This window comes from Myotis daubentonii, chromosome 1, assembly GCF_963259705.1.
Source record: "Myotis daubentonii chromosome 1, mMyoDau2.1, whole genome shotgun sequence".
NCBI classification, from domain to species: domain Eukaryota; kingdom Metazoa; phylum Chordata; class Mammalia; order Chiroptera; family Vespertilionidae; genus Myotis; species Myotis daubentonii.
The window spans coordinates 21,233,506-21,249,746 of record NC_081840.1 but is presented as its reverse complement, the minus strand read 5'-3'; the positions used below and the strand labels follow the sequence as shown (position 1 = coordinate 21,249,746).

At 39.3% G+C, this 16,241-nt stretch overlaps 1 protein-coding gene across 24 annotated transcripts in view; it reads left to right on the top strand.

Annotated features, from left to right (window-relative positions):
- Positions 1–16,241, top strand: part of TTLL5 (tubulin tyrosine ligase like 5) — a 264,490-nt gene that overhangs the window by 97,927 nt on the left and 150,322 nt on the right. For 23 of the 24 annotated variants that reach the window (XM_059689876.1, XM_059689822.1, XM_059689866.1 and 20 more), the window contains 5 exons: positions 4,910–5,064; positions 5,989–6,295; positions 10,853–10,973; positions 13,578–13,724; positions 14,830–14,933. In XM_059689876.1, the coding sequence (XP_059545859.1) occupies positions 4,910–5,064; positions 5,989–6,295; positions 10,853–10,973; positions 13,578–13,724; positions 14,830–14,933 (834 nt within the window). The remainder of the gene's footprint in view (positions 1–4,909; positions 5,065–5,988; positions 6,296–10,852; positions 10,974–13,577; positions 13,725–14,829; positions 14,934–16,241) is intronic. The other variant, XM_059689805.1, reaches the window with a different exon arrangement.

The following is a 16,241-nucleotide window of genomic DNA, read 5'->3' as shown; positions in this document are numbered from 1 at the left end:
AGCATTTGAGGAAGAATACCAGTCTTACACAAACTTTCAAAAATCTAGGAAGGGACACTTTCCAATTTATTGTATGATGCCAGCATAACTACTACACCAAAATCTGACAAAGACATTTAAGAAAAAGAAAAAATCACAAACAAATGTCTTAATGAACATAGATACAAATTTTCTTTTTTTTCTTTTTTTAATATATTTTATTGATTCAGAAGTAGAGAGAGATAGAAACATCAATGATGAGGGAGAGTCATTGATCAGCTGCTTCCTGCATGCCCCCTACTGGGGATCAAGACCACAACCCAGGCATGTGTCCTCCTGATCAGGAATCAAACCATGACCTCCTGGGTCATAGGTTGACACTCAACCACTGAACCACAGCAGCTGGGCTAGATACAGAATTTCTTAAAAGAATATTAGCAAATAGAATCCCTTAGTATGTAAAAAGGATAATACATAGGACTAAAGTGAGATTTTTCCCAGTAATGCAAAGTTTGTTTGATATTTGAAAATCAGTTAAGACCTGGCCAGGATGGCTCCTTTGGTTGGAGCATTGTCCCCATGTGCCAGGGTTGCAGGTTCCATCCCTGTTCCGGCACATACAAGAATCAACCAATGGGTGCATAAATGAGTGGAACAACAAATACCTGCTCTCTCTTTCCCTGCTCTCTTTAAAGTCAATAAAATAAAAAAATTTAAAATAAAGTTAGCCAATATAGTTCATATTAAATAAAAGGAATAACATCAGATGATCATTTTATTAGCTGCAAAAAAAAAAGAGGAGAAGGCATCTGATAAAATTAACATTGTGAGAAAACTCTTAGCAAATTAGGAATAGAAGGGAACTTTTCAATCTGATAAAGGCCTTCTCTGAAAAATCTATTTCTATCATCATACTGAATGGTGAAATATTGAAGACATACCCCCTATGATTAGCAATAAGGTAAGATGTCTGCTCTCACCACATATATTCCCTTTGTAGTAGAGGTCCTAAGCAGTACAGTAAAGCAAATAAAATAAAAAAAATAAAAGGCATATAAATTGGAAAGGAAGACGTTAAGTGTCTGTATTCTTGGTTAGTAGACATCAGGTTACTAGAAAATCCCAAAATATCTACAGAATACAAGAACATACAAATATATTTAGCAATATCTTGAGATACAAGATCAATATACTAAAACATTTTTAAATATAGTAGCAGGAAATACTTGGAAAGTGAAATTTAAAATTCTGTTTATAATAGCATTTGAAAATATAAAATTCTTAGGGGTAAATTCAACAAAATATGTTCAATACCTATACAGATAAAGCTGTTAAATATTACTGAAAGAGATTTAAAAAGATCTAAGTAAGTGTAAAGATATGTCATGTTCATGGATTAGAAGACATAATATTGTACACATCAATTCTCTGGATATGTACAACTGATATAAATTGATCTAAATATCCAGTGCAATATCAATTATTAATCTAGTAGATTTTGTATAGAAATTGACCAAATTTTTTTATTTATATGGAAATGCAAAAGACTTAGAATATCCAAGGTAATCTAGGAAAAGATTTAGAGTACCTGACTTACAGAAATTCTATAATGCTATAGTAATCAAAACTGGGGGAAATCTATCACTGAAACAGAGGAAGAGCCTAGAAATAGACTCATATTTATAATGTAATCTAGTAGGGAAAGGAAACTTTAACAAATGGGGCTAGAACTGGATATCAATATTTTAAAAAATGAAACTCAACCCCTATCTCTCTAAAAAATTAGAGATGATTCATAGGCATAAACATAAAAGCTATTACTATAAAACTTCTTGAGGAAAATATCTTTGACTTTGGGTTTGGCAAAAATTTTTAGCTATGACAAAAAGCAATAAGCAAAAAGGAAAAAAGAGAAACATGCAAATTGGTGTCACTCCGCTACGCCCACCAGCCAGTCAGAGTGACTATGCAAATTAACCCAACAAAGATGGCAGTTAATTTGCATACACAGGCACGGAGTGAAGACTGGAGAGGCTTAGCCGCAGCAGAGAAGCCAAGCCTCGCTGCAGCCGGACTAAAAGCCTGGGTCCCGGGTGCTGGAGGAAAACCAGTGCCAGCAGCCAGGGGAAGGAAGGCCTATTGCGCGAATCTTCGTGCAATGGGCTTCTAGTACCTCAATAAAACTCAGGGGAGGAGAGAGAATGACAACATCAAATGGTGAGGATGTGGAGCTAATAATGGAACTCTTATAAATTGTCATTGGCTGTAAAACTGGTACAGGCACTTCAGAAAGAGTTTGGCAGTTCATTAGAAAAGCCTAGAAAATTCCACTTGGAGATCTTTACCCAGGAGAAATGAAAAAAACACACACACACACACACACACACAAAATGACATACACACATGTTTACAGCAGCTTCATAATATTCCCAAATTGGAAACAACCTAGGGATCTAACAGCAGGAGAGCAGGTGAACTGTGGCTTATTCATACAGTGGACTAATCCTCAGCAACATGGAAGGATCAGTATTGATACACACAACATGGATTAATCTCAAAAACATGCTGTATGAAAGGACACTTACACCATAGAGTTCATGCTATATGATTTCATTTTTATGAAGTTCTACAACAGGCAACCTAAATAGGGGATGAAAAAATTTAGAATGGTGTTTTCCTTTGGGAGTGTGAGAAAGGGATTGATTGGGAAGGGGCATGAGTACTTTCTGAGGAGAGAGTAACATTAGAGTTTGGGTTATAGTATAACTGTAGGCATTTGTCAAACTCATCAAATGGAAATTCAATATTTGGGTATTTAACTGTGTATAGTTTTTAGCTCACACACACACAAAAAAAAACCCTCAAAAAATGCAAAACAATATTGAATTCTAGGTAATGATATGCATATTGAAGTCTTTAGGGGGGAAGTGCACAGATGTCTGTGTCCAGCTTTGAAATCCTTTAAAAATTAAATGGGTTGATGGATGAAGAATGGAAGATTGGATGTACATGTGATGAAACAAATACAATAAAATATTCATTGTAGAAACAGCAGTAGGTAAATGGATATTCACTATACATTGCTTACACTTTTCTGTTCATTTAAGTATTTTCATAATAAATAGTTGGCAAAATAAAAGCAGCTAAAAGGTATTATAGTTTAATTTATAGGGATTTCAATTGTTTATTAATTTGAAAAGTGTTATATGTCAGCTGTGCACTGGGCAGTCTGATAAGCACCACTGATCCAGTGCTCAAAACAAGCATGTTCCTTGCCCTTCTGTTTATCAGATTCATATTTTCCCCAGCATTTCCTGCCTCCATCCCTTGTACTAGTTAGAATTTATCTATCTATTCTGCGTTTCTTAGAAGCTCATAGTTATTATTTTAAAATATCAGATTTGTTTTATTTTCTTTATTTACTTGGCTAAATGTCTGTTTTCACAAATATGTGTATACGTGGGAGGGCAGAGCAGTGTTCAGTTGGGACTCTCTCATTTTAAAAAAAATATATTTTATTGATTTTTTACAGAGAGGAAGGGAGAGGGATAGAGAGTTAGAAACATTGATGAGAGAAACATCGATCAGCTGCCTCCCGCACACCTCCCACCGGGGATGTGCCCGCAACCAAGGCACATGCCCTTGACTGGAACCGAACCTGAGACCCCTCAGTCCACAGGCCAACGTTCTATCCACTGAGCCAAACCGGTTAGGGCGGGACTCTCATTTTTAAAGTTAATTAATTTGCTTCCCGTTTCTGCCTTTGGTGTCAGGACCTTCCCTGTTCTTGACTCAGTTTTCTCCTCTAAAGGGAAGACCTCCAGAAGATTTACTATTCTTTTCATCCATCCAGAAATCCCTCCAAGTCCTAAATAGACTAAAAGACACAGCCTTTCCATCGAACTCGGGGACTGAAAGCTTCCAGAGGAATGGAGATGATTCTTTGACCTCAAAGGGAATCCACTTTGATTTCTAGAGGGTTGAAGAGGCCAAGTTCAAAGCTGCCTGCCTTCAGACACTGACATGGAGGCTTCTTTCTGGCCCAGTGACCAAGAACCCTCTTTCTCTTAGGTTATCTCTGCTGCCCTGTACTTTACCCAGTTCTTGTCTGGATTGGATCTGATACCTGTCACTTCTTTCATTTGTGACTTATTTTAATGCCTAATGTAGCTGCTGCCGTCTCCTTTCCGCATCCCTTTCCCATTCATGAGCTGATTGAATTTGGCCTTGTCCTACATCTGTGTCTGCACTTGGCTGTGCCTCTGACTAACTCCTGACCTGTACTCAACACCTGAAGAGCCCTGCCCCCTTGCCCCTCCTACTCCCATAACGAAGTAGGTTCTCAGGGAGGAGTTCCTCCTGTTGGAATACTTGAGGCTTGGAGTGTCCCAAGGTCCTGGTCACTTTTTACCAAGACCCTTCCCCTGTGAGTCTCAGCCAGCTCCGTGCTATCATATTCATGATTATCAGCCATTCCTCCCCTCATCTGACCTCTGCTATATTTGTTAAACATGGTATAGTCAAAACAATATTTGTATAATTCTAAGTTATAATGAATAACAATAAAATAAACATCTCTAGCCACCACCTAGTCTGAGAGTTAAAATGTTACCATTATCTCCCAGTTGTTCTTAAGGCATAAAGTATTGGGTAGCACTTTCTGATCTCTGCAATAAATAGCCAATATTACTGAATATCTGAAAATACTTAAACATTGTCTTCAGGTATATTTTGGTTCAGAATATTTAACAAATTCAGGCCATTGTGGAAGTTTTAATGTAGATTTCAACATTTCAATTCATCTGTCAAACCTTTTAGAATTCACTAGAGTTACTTACGGAGCATGCCCAGTCTATCACCATTACAGATTTCTGTCAAGCTTAGCCTTAGAATAAAGGAGAGAACTTTCTGAAGGCTTTTTCCCCCGTAGAGTAACTACTGATGGAGCACCGGAATTGAAGGTAGAGAGTATGAATTCAAAAGCCAGGCTGCATGCTGCTCTGTATGAGAGGAAGCTCCTGTCTTTGGAAGTGCGAAAACGTAGACGACGGAGTGGGAAAATAAGGACGAGGGCAAAATACCCAGGTACGTGCTGCTGAGCTTTCACCAAAGTCCAGTATCTGGCCCTGCCTGACTCATTTAATCAGCTTCTTACTACTCCATGAATCAGAACCATCTGATCACATATACTTACTTTTTTATATAGTCCTTTTTCTCTGAAACTGAATTTCAAAAGGATTGTAAGTTTTTAAACTTTCTATAACATTTGTATTGAACATGTGAAGCACATGCATTTTGGTTTTTGCTCGTATGTCAGCATCATATAATATCTAATACTTTAGAAATAGCATTAGCTTAAGTTTAATAGAAGCCTCAGCATTACTGTTCTGTTATTTCATGATTAAATATTAAGTCCAGTTTATCCGTTGACATTGCTGAATGCTGTAAATATTTTAAACATGAACAGACAAAGTGGAACTTCTTTCTCTCCCAGATGCTCCCATGTCCAGTTTTCACTGACTAATGGACTGACTGACTTTCTTCCTTTCCCTCTTTTCCTCATTTGGTGGGCAGCTGTGTTAGGCACATTAGTCACTGGGGTTTCATTGGTGAATATAAAAGATTTGGCCCTTGTTCTCATAGACCTTCAAGGCAGTGAAGGAGAAGGGTAATGAATAACATAGGAGAGAAAGCTATTCCCTGCTCTTTGTACCTTCATGAAAGGTTCTCTTCAAAAACCTCTAACACACCCTAAGAGATTTCTAAGATGTTATTTTGCCTTAAGTTGTGAGAGAGTCATTGGTATTATGATGAGAAACATCAACTACTGAAAATCATTACTAGGTTTTTAGAATACATGAGATTGGAGAGTGAAGTGTGCATGCTATTAATGTGTTACTTGTGGTGTTGCTTAGTTACGGGTTTTTACTAAAAAGATAAAAGGAAGGTATTGGGAGAGAGGAAATTTTAATCCTTTTTTCAGCAACATTAGTGATTCTTCGCATTTAGTGATTACCCAACAAGCTGAAATGAATGTTAAAACTGAGACAGAGAGTGAAGAGGAGGAAGAAGTTGTATTAGAAAATGAAGATGAAGAACCAGAAGCTTCCCAGGAAGAGTTTGCAGGGTCCCTTGGAGAAAATCAAGCCAAATACACTTCCTCATTGAGCACAACAGTAGAAAATTCACCCAAAGACAATGCCATGAAAGTTTCAGAATGGAGTAATAAAGGTGAACAGTGCTGCAAAACTGAGACTCAGGAACCAGAGCCTAAATTTAACCTGATGCAGATTCTGCAAGAGAATGGCAACCTCAGGTATGTACCCTTCGTAACTGTAACAGTAAAACGGATAACAGCTGACATATTGTGTACCAGGTACCGTGCTGGTGGCTTGGGAGCCATTATCGTCTCTTACTCACAGTCGTCCTGTGGAGTCATGACTGTGATATGATATTATTATTATTATTGAAACTGAGTCTTAGAGAAGTGGCTTGTCCAAGATAGAAAGCTATGATACAAATCCAGGTTTCATTGGCTGGAAGAATACTTGTTGGGTTTTAGTGTCAGGCACCAAGAGCACAAGGAGTTCAAACAGCTCGTGATTCATGGAAACACTTAAGGAGCAGGGGCTGTGACCCCAACATGGGGTAAGTCCTCTTAGGACACAGTGAAAGGACTGATTGGTCTTGCTTGGGAAGGCTAGAGAGACCTTAGGGAGGAGGCAGTATTTGAACCAGGCTTTGAGTGATGAGTAGGATTTCAGGAGGTTTGGGAGATACCAACTAAGTGTGGAAGTGCTAGTAGAGGAAATAAAGACACAGAGGTGTGATAGAAAATTCATTCAGTCCCTCAACACTATTTGCTGAGCACCTGTTCAGTGCTAGGAGTTGTGCTAGGCTGCATAGTATTACAATGGAGAGAGACCAGGACAGGCTCATGGAGCTTACTCTAGTGGGCAAGGCTGACAATAGACAAAGAAGCAGGGTAATTTCAGGCAGCAGGAGGTGCTATGAAGACAACAAGAGGGTGTAGTGTTAGTGTGTAATTGGACAGAGGGTTTCTTTAGATTGGTGTTTGAACATAAAGAGGTGACTTTTGAGGTGAGTTCTGAATGAGGAGGAGGAGGTAGGTCATGTGAAGTGGAGTTAAGTCATGGAGAGAAGGATATGGTAAGAAATGAGACAAAGAGGAGTCTGGACTTGATTTTTAAATGCTAATTTCTAAGTAGATGAATGATGTGGTCAGATCTTAATTTAGAAAATAAATTCTGATTGCAGTGTGGGAGAGTGACTGGTAAGAGAGGAACTGAAGGCGGAGCAGTGAGTTTGGGGGGCTGTTAATAGTAGTCCAGAGCCAGGACGATGAAGGCACTGACCAGAGCAGTAGCTATAGGAATGGAGAGAAAGGGATAGGCTTAATGAAATTTGCAAGTTAAAATTGTCAGGGCTTGGTCTCTATAGATGTAAGAACTCCAAAGAGACTGACTTTTCCAAATTCAGCAACTTGGTGATGCCATCAGTATAAGGAGCATAGGAGTTAGCTTGATGATACAAATCACGTTTTATTTGGCACACAGTGAGCTGAAAGTGTTCCAGGATGAAGATGCCCAGTAGATAGAAAATATAGCTTTGAAGGTCAGAGTTCAACAGAACTGTATGGTTGATAGTTCAGAGTGGATGTGCTTGTGCATTTCAGCTTAGTTCAGCAAGCATAGACGATGGAAAACGGAAGAGAACTAAGCCCTGGGAAAACCAATGTTTAATAGTAAAGAGACAGATAACAGCTAGAGAGTTAGGCAATGAGCTGGAAGGGTGTAGGATGGTAAAAGCTATCAGAGCTGTAGAGTGCCTCAGACAGCCCAAGTCAAGATGGGAGTGAAAAGTGCCTACATTTATGTCCAGGGATGGAGATAGTGGATAGAAGAGAAATCGTGATTTAAGGAAATTAAAAAGCAAGTGTGAACTAACTTTTTCAGAAGATTTGGCAATGAAAGGAAGGTGGGGATGCATGGGAGAGAGCAAACTAAGGGAAGGATTTTATGGGTAGAGGATTAGGGGTGCAGAAATGGCTATATTGATAGAGAAGGGTCCTAAAGGAAGGTGGCAGAGGCTAGTGGAGGGGTTTCTCTTCCTATAAGTCAGAATGAAAGCACCATGGGATGAATGCAGTGATTAGAAGTTAAAGGGGAAGGAAGTTCAGGTATTTATGCATGCCGGCCTTTATTTTCTAAGTTAGTGGTCAATTCTTATACTGCAGGGGTGGAGAGCAATATTGGGGTTTGGGAAATGGGGGGATAGAGTTAAGGTTTGGAGAGTGAGAATAGTTTCATTAGTAAAGAGCACACTGAACTCGGTTAGGAGACCTGGGCTCTGGCTTTAGTGCTTACCAGCTAGCGGTGTGATCATGGACCGTCAGAGCTTCTCCACGCCTGTTTCCTTTTCTATTAGGCCAGAGAATGGGGTTAGACAGGTGTTTTTTCAAGCTGTGTTTTCTGGAGGGGGAAGATTGAAATTGAACTTTTCAAAACCACTGGACTATGTTCTAAGGTCCTTTCCAGCAATAACATTCTACTTAGCTGTTATGGATATAATTATTTCTTCATAAATCTTATGGATCTCACTTTCAGCCGGTAAACTTGTAATTGCAGTATGCGTTCATATAAATTAGTGGTTTTCAGACTATTTTCTGGAATTGCCCATCATTCTATGGGGCATCAGAGTGGCTACTGGGAATCTGGGTGAGGTCCATGGCAAGGATTCAAGACTCCATGCCCCAGCCCCCTAGTTATAGGTATATTTTTAATTTGATAAGACTTCCATATCTTGATAGCACTTCCTATGTTGTTAGTTTTTTTGTTTTGTTTTTTTAATCCTTACCCAAGGAGTGAGGATTCTCTTCCCCTCCCCCGTCACCCTTCCCCCCCGCCCCCCCCCCCCATGATTTTTAGAGAGAGGGTGGAAGGGAGGGCGGGGGGAGGACAGAGAGAGAGAAACATCGATTGGATGCCTCCCACTGGAGCACCAGCAGGACCGGGGATTGAACCTGCAACTGAGGTACATGCCCTTGACCGGAAATTGAACCCATGACCCTTCAGTCCACAGGCTGATGCTCCAACGACTGAGCAAAACTAGCCAGAGCTATTTTTTATACTGAGGATCCACATAGGCTTTTGTTTTTGGTTTCTTTGGTGTAAATCATAGTGGTTTTCATTCTTTTCTCTTTTTGTTTGTTTGTTTGTTTTTTTGTTTGTTTCAAATGACTAGCTAACAAATGTATCTAATACCTTAGGGACAAACTCAGGATTGACATCCTTCGGAACTCTTAACAAGGGCAGAAAACTTAGTACTTGTTTATTTGATTTTCAACAATGATTTACAACAAAATAACAATTGAAATCTTCTAAGCAATAATTCCCTTATCCAAAGACCTTCATGTTTTAACATTAAAAGACGAATCAATAAAACTGGGTATTCTGCTAAATTTAGAGGTGTCTGACACATGCTATTTCTAGTTCATTATATTGCAGGTGAATTCGTCGACCAAAATTGATTTACTTTGATTTGAAAGGAATTTGTTGTGGAGGTAAAGCTATGGGAATGGTTGAGGGGAAAGTGACATATGGTCCCCAGGTGAACAAGAATATAATTATTGTCCTTGTTGAGAAACACTTGTAAATACAAATTTATTTTTTTCAATGTTATATTATACTCCCATAGACTATCCCTATTAATAACAAAGAGGTAGCCTTTCTTATATTTCATGCTCTGAAGATCTTATGTATTAAACTCTCCAAAGCAAATCTACTCCTCAACCTACTCCCTTCCCCTCCAGTCCCTCCAACACACACATGGAAGCTAGACCTAGGCCCCCTTGGGATTTCCAGTTCACTCTGGACGAGCCCCTCATCCCAACCTTGGAGGAACAGTGAGGAGAAAGCACTCAGTGATGGCATATGTGAGGATTGTAAACAAAGTTTGTGTTGGGCCCAATCTTCGCTGATGTAATTTTGGCCAGAGCGTCAGAAGGCCGATCAGCTGAAGTAACCAACATCTCCCCTGAAAGAAAACAGAGCTGCTGCACTTAGCCCCGAAGTGAAAAGCATGTGTCTCTGGTTCCTCCGGCCGCCACACTGTCCTCAGCAGATTTCCTGGTCTCCTACCGAGACCACCAGTCAGCAGTCAGGTGGGCTCTTCGGCGATGTCGCCGAGGAGCTGTGTACTGTGTGCGAGGATTTCTCTTTCCCACTGAACATCTGGGCTTGTCCTAGCCTGACTGTGCCAAACTCCGTTGGCCCTCACTCATTTGTTCTGGGCCTCTGCCACTCTCGTCTCGTAGTTGAGAAAAGCATGACCTTAAAATCTGGTCTCAAAAGTTCCTTTGTAGGATTTATCTATTTCCTGCTCTGGAGGCTTTTGCACACCAGAAATATTAGTTGCCATAGCAAAAGCCATACTTTTGCACTAACTGATAAGTGTGTTCTTCTGAGCCTCCAAGGCAGAAAAACTTTTCTACAGGAATACAAAGACTCTTGTGAAGATTCACTATTTTTCCTGTCCACTCCCCAGGGAAGTTGTTTAAAAAGTTCAAAGATACATATGTGTGTAGGGAACCTGACCTTTCTATTATTGAGTTTCCCTTGTGGAAATAATGAGAAAATTAATAGGACTCTCCATTTCTAATTCTTTTAAAAGAAAAAATCTCATGCACTGTTCTAGAAGGAATCTTTATTCAGTGACTATATGGTTCATGGGCTTTATTTTTCTTAGCCATCCCACTAGAAGGATCCTCAAAGCCACTTTGAGAGAGGCAAGTACACGTTTGCTAGGCTTGCCATTCTGCCTCATAACGGTATGCTGTTTTGGATTTCTATAGCAAAGTGCAGGCCCGAATAGCATTCTCTGCCTATCTCCAGCATGTCCAAATCCGCCTGATGAAAGACAGCGGAGGTCAAACGTTCAGTGCCAGTTGGGCTGCCAAGGAAGATGAACAGATGGTGAGGCTCTTCGGTTGGAACTTTTTACTTTCCCTTTTCCTTTTCTTTCTCTCTCCCCTCCCATTTTTTTTTTTTTTTCTGTTAGGGTGAAGAGCAATATATTCTTCTGGTCAATGAATTATTTCAGATCTGGTGTATAGATTTCTCTTACTTTAATGTGAAGTAAGTCTTTGTTCTGAGGCCATATTCATCATACTTAGGGGTTGAGGGCATCAGTTTATTTCATTTCGAAAGTGGAAATTGACTGCTGAGTAGATGTCAGGTCCTGTGCAAGGCCCTTGAAAAGAATAACAGTTAGAATCTTTTCTCAAGGAAGTTTATGTTTTATTAACTCTCTAAGGGAGTCTCTGTCCTCCCATTTTATAGATGAGGAAACAAAGACCTAGAGACGGGAGGTAACTTGCCTGTTGCCTTCCCACAGCTTGTATGTGGTAAACTGGAACTGGAACCCGGATGTTATCATTGTACACTATTGGCTCTTCCATTGTTTCCATGAGTCATAAGGCATTTATTTTTCTGTCCTCAGGTGTCAAGTTAGCTCTTTGAAAGTTAACGCTTTATCATAGCCTTCTGAGAGTATAAACTCCTCCATTTTAACATCTTTTCTTTACTGGTTGTACCTTTATAAAATTCTTAGATTACTGGAAACAAACTTATGTAATAATTTTTACTGTGTATCAGTCATTTGAACATGCCTAGAATTTAATAATCCTAGCAAGGTTTTTCCTTTTGGATCAGAATGAACTTAAGTTTCTTTGGCAAAGTCAGTGTTTATGGAAGAAGCTGCAGCCCTTCCGTAGCCATTTTAACCACGGATCTGTCAACAAAAAAGAGAGGGACCTTTAAGTCTTAGAAAGTTGCATCCTTTGTCCAGCTCACTTGTGTCCCTACTGTAATTTCCAGTTCTCCACATTCAAGAGGCATACAGTATGCCCAGCTTATTATGAAAACATGATGGCTGTCTTAGAAAACAACTTGTGAATTTAAAGTAGCCACTGCAACCCAGAGATAAAACCCTGTGTGTTGTGAATAATCTCTCAGCCATCAGTGGAAAATGTTAGCTCTGCTCTTTCCAAGTGGAAAATTGAAACTGCCTTTTTGAGAGTCAGTTTGTCTGCTCCACTGTGAAAAAATAATGTTTTAATATAACGGCTTAAACCACCCTATAGTACAGGGAGCAGAGTAGAGCTATGAAATCCAACCCTCTAGCTATGAGGCTATTTCTTTATACTGGAATAAATTGGCATCAAAGAACAGTGAACCAAAATCAAATAGAAAAAAAAAAAAAACCAAGAAGAAGAAAAAAATAGCTCAGAAGAGAATAACCACTCAACTGTTGGCTTGGAATTCACACAGGATTTCTATTTAGGATCATCACTGCAAAATTTAATACCAGTTCTGTGCATTTATTTTTAAAAATATATCTAGGAAGCAAACCCTGACCCCTGCCCTGAGGATTGTGCGGTGGTCTTGTTTATGAAGAAGGTAGGTGTAGAATTGTCTCTCTGGTCCAGGTTAGGGTTAGAGGTTCTCTATCACATAACTCACAGAAGGCACATCAGTATACGGTTCCAACATCTGTCATCTTAAGGCAATTTTATTGTGTTTGGCAGAGGAGGGGAGGAACAGCAATCTTTAAGGCGTGTGGCCTTGCAAATCTTTCTTTGCAGCGTCTATGATGTTATGAATGATCTGATTGGTGTGTATTCAGATTTCAGAATCCTTTCTTCCATTCAAGTGAGATATGCATTCTTTCTTCCCCTGAATGACCCTCCACTGAGCCCTGCTTGCCAGTCCGTAATTCTAAAGACTCCCTTATCCTTGGGACAGAAAAAAAAAATCTCCTTTCAAGCCTAGTAAGAGTTCTTTCTTTCCCTCTGTTCCCTTTCCTTCTGTTCCCCTTTCTCTACTGAAAGTGTGATTTTGATATTATCTCATACTGTTTCCATCTAAGGCCATGTCTTGGTCATGGTTCTTTCCATCTCTAGCCTCTTGGAAGTTCTGGGCATGGGACTCTTTCCTCCCTCAACGTCCATGACACTATTTTCTCTTGGGTTTCTTTCTACATTTATGATGTTTCTACCATGGGGCTGTGTGTGTGATCTGGGTAGTTTTTGTTTTGTTTTTCTGATTCTCCCCTCCCCCCCACTTATCTCTAAGCATGACTATTTCTGTATTCTTCCTCTACCTTCTCACCTTTGATATTTTCATCTGCTCTCATGGTTTTGTTTCCACAACTTATCTTTGAATGCCACTTTCCCTAAATAGCTTTCTCTGATCACCCTATTAGAAGTGAAATCTGCACTTTAAATGGTTATAACACTATTTGTGTATGAATTATGGTAGTTTTACAGCTATTGCTTTATTGCACAATTATCGATTTCGATTTTCCAATTGCCAGCTTATTAAGAGAAGAGAATGCATTTCCTTCGTTTTATGTCTTTCTGTATCCTTCCTACACCTAACATGTTTGCTCTAGGTCTTATTTGTTGAAATGTATAGTTTGCTTTTTTCCACTTCTCTGTTGTATAATCCCTTGATAGCTTGTTTTCTATTGCTTAGCACAATCCCTGCTTTCCCCCCACAATGACTCTTAATTCATAGGAGCTAGTGGTTCGTTTCCTCAAGCGAGCATCAGGTAACCTCCAGCACTCACTGAGGATGGTGTTACCCAGCCGACGATTGGCACTTCTGGAACGCAGGAGAATCCTGGCCCATCAGCTGGGTGACTTTATCATTGTGTACAACAAGGTAGGTGGTTTGTCGTTAGTCTTTGCTTTAGATTGCCGCGCGCTGTCAGGAACAGTCTAGAAGCCTCGGTCCCACTGGGTGGCGAGTCCGCCTCTTCTCTAGCCTCATTATCCCGTGTGTGACTGTTACAGCGAGCAGGACCTCGTTCCTTAACCCAGTTGGGCGGAAAGGCTACTCATTTATTACTTCTGCGGGCCCAGTGGCCACAGGTAACGCTTATCACAAGGCACATTCCTTCCGAGCACTGTTGTACCTGAGATGACCCCTGGCTGTGTGAATTTGCATTGTCCGATGGTGCCTGTAGACAGTGGTGAATTGACTATTTGAGAGCTAATTTGAACTGTATATTTAGTATAATGTTTAGTATAATTACAGTCTTCTTTCCTGAGAGAGTCATACTTTGTTCCCTAGAACATTTAACCAGTGGCATCATTTTACAGTGAAGCCCAGGAAATGCATTATTTGGTTAGATTACTTTGTAAAGCATCTTTTATCCAAGGGTCTCAGAATGCTTTAGAAATATATTTGTTTGCTTATAAAACATATGGTCATTTTACAAAAGGAAAAGCTGAGGCCTGAAAATCTAAATGGCTTTTTAAAAGATGCGTGGAGTGATTGGTGGAGTTAACATAACTGAATCCATAGCCCACGATTTTTTCCAGATTTGTTCAGAATTTTGGTATGTCTTGTATAAATGAAGGATTTATTCAGTTTGGGTGCTGGTTGGTATGGGAGTATCTTCAAAGACCTATCTTTCTTCTCCCTAATTGTAACAAAATGCAGTCTCTGTTGTCATGTTGTTGAAGCTGTAAGTATGGCCATAGACATTAGTAAAATCCTATTAAAAGCCCATTTCTCAGTGGGCTCTGTGAATAGAAAGTAAAAACATGATAACAACTTAGATTTATTCTGCAATTTTTATTTGGGAATTTCACAATGTTTCATGAAATAATGGCAGAAAGCAATGCACCATATCAATGGGTGGCAGAAGTCCATAGAGGAATTAAATGTCTTTACTAAGCTGTGAAACCAGATGATGAAATGTGCATTTATCGGAAGTCGGTTTTATCTTGTTGTTTTTCTGTGGGGGTTGGGGACTGGGTAGGAAACAGACCAGATGGCTGAAAAGAAATCGAAGAAGAAACTTGAGGAAGAAGAGGAAGATGGGGTGAATGCGGAAAATTTTCAGGAGTTCATTAAACAAGCAAGGTAGAAGACATTTTTGAAGAATTAAAACTCTTGTTCCATCTTCCATATGCCCCATTGAATTCCCAATATTCCCTTGTTCCTAACATATGGATGTGAGTAAAATCACTCTTAGAAGGAAAAAAAGAGTTTCTTAGACTTGGCCTCTCCATATCTCAGCCAGTTATGTTGCTGTTGTCATGGTTTAGTTTATCATAACACTGCTGCTGGTTATCTGGGCTGTATTTCTAGACAGCCTTCAAAGTACACATCACTCAAAGTGCTGAGAGAGCCCTTTGGAAAATTGAAGTTAGAGGCTTCTAGTGTTTACTGGATCTGAATTTATCCCTGGCCTACTGATGCAGAGAGATGACCAAATTTTGCCTACATCGAGTGGGTTGAGGAATTGGCAATTTCTCAGCACTGTGAGGGTTACGCCTAATTTATAGAAAATAGAACAAACCCTTCATGCTTAGGGTTAGTCTTTAGGGATTGAAAATTTTAGCATTTGGCTCTCTATCTTGATATAAATTAGCAGGCCATTTTGTCCATTTACAGTGTGTTTCCAAAGGAGGAGGTAGCAAAGGTATTTATATTATGTATGATTTGTACTTAAAGGCCTTTGTCTAAAACAAAACAGACTTCTACACAACCACTTAAATAAAAGATAAAACATCTGTATAACTCCATTAATTAGTTTCAACCATCAGAGTCATAGTGGGGAGAAAAGCAGTAGAAAAATCAACTCTCGGTTGATTTGTGAAGTTAAATCAGGTTGTGGTTTATCAGTCACCAGCATGGTATGATCTGTGTTTAATGCCTGTGTAGACCTAATCATAGCCTCACTATCATGTGCTTAAACATACAGCAAACACATCATTTTTTAGGAGTTCATAATCCTGTAGTTATTTTGTTGACATTCTTGGGTCTTGAGTAATATGATTGATAAAGCAGGTATAGAAACAAAGCAAGAAACAGTTTGTCACATCAACATTATAAAAATAGAGAAGAAACAAACACTAGATTATGTTCACAAAATGTTTCTTTTAAAATAAAAAGATTAATTTCTAGTTCCTCCTAGAGATCTTAAAAATCCCTAAAATATAAAAAAGAAAAGAAAAAACAACTTTTAAAGAAGTGATGTATATTCCACTACTTGACCTAACTTGGGAGTCAAAATGGGTTATATAGATTTGGAGATAAAGTATATTTACCACTGATTGTGGACTAAATGCTGATTGTGGGAATAGGTGCTTGTGTCAGTTCCCTTATTACGATTGGGTGGTACATGGATGCCTTTGTCAGGGTTGTTGAAGTCAAACACCTGCAGGA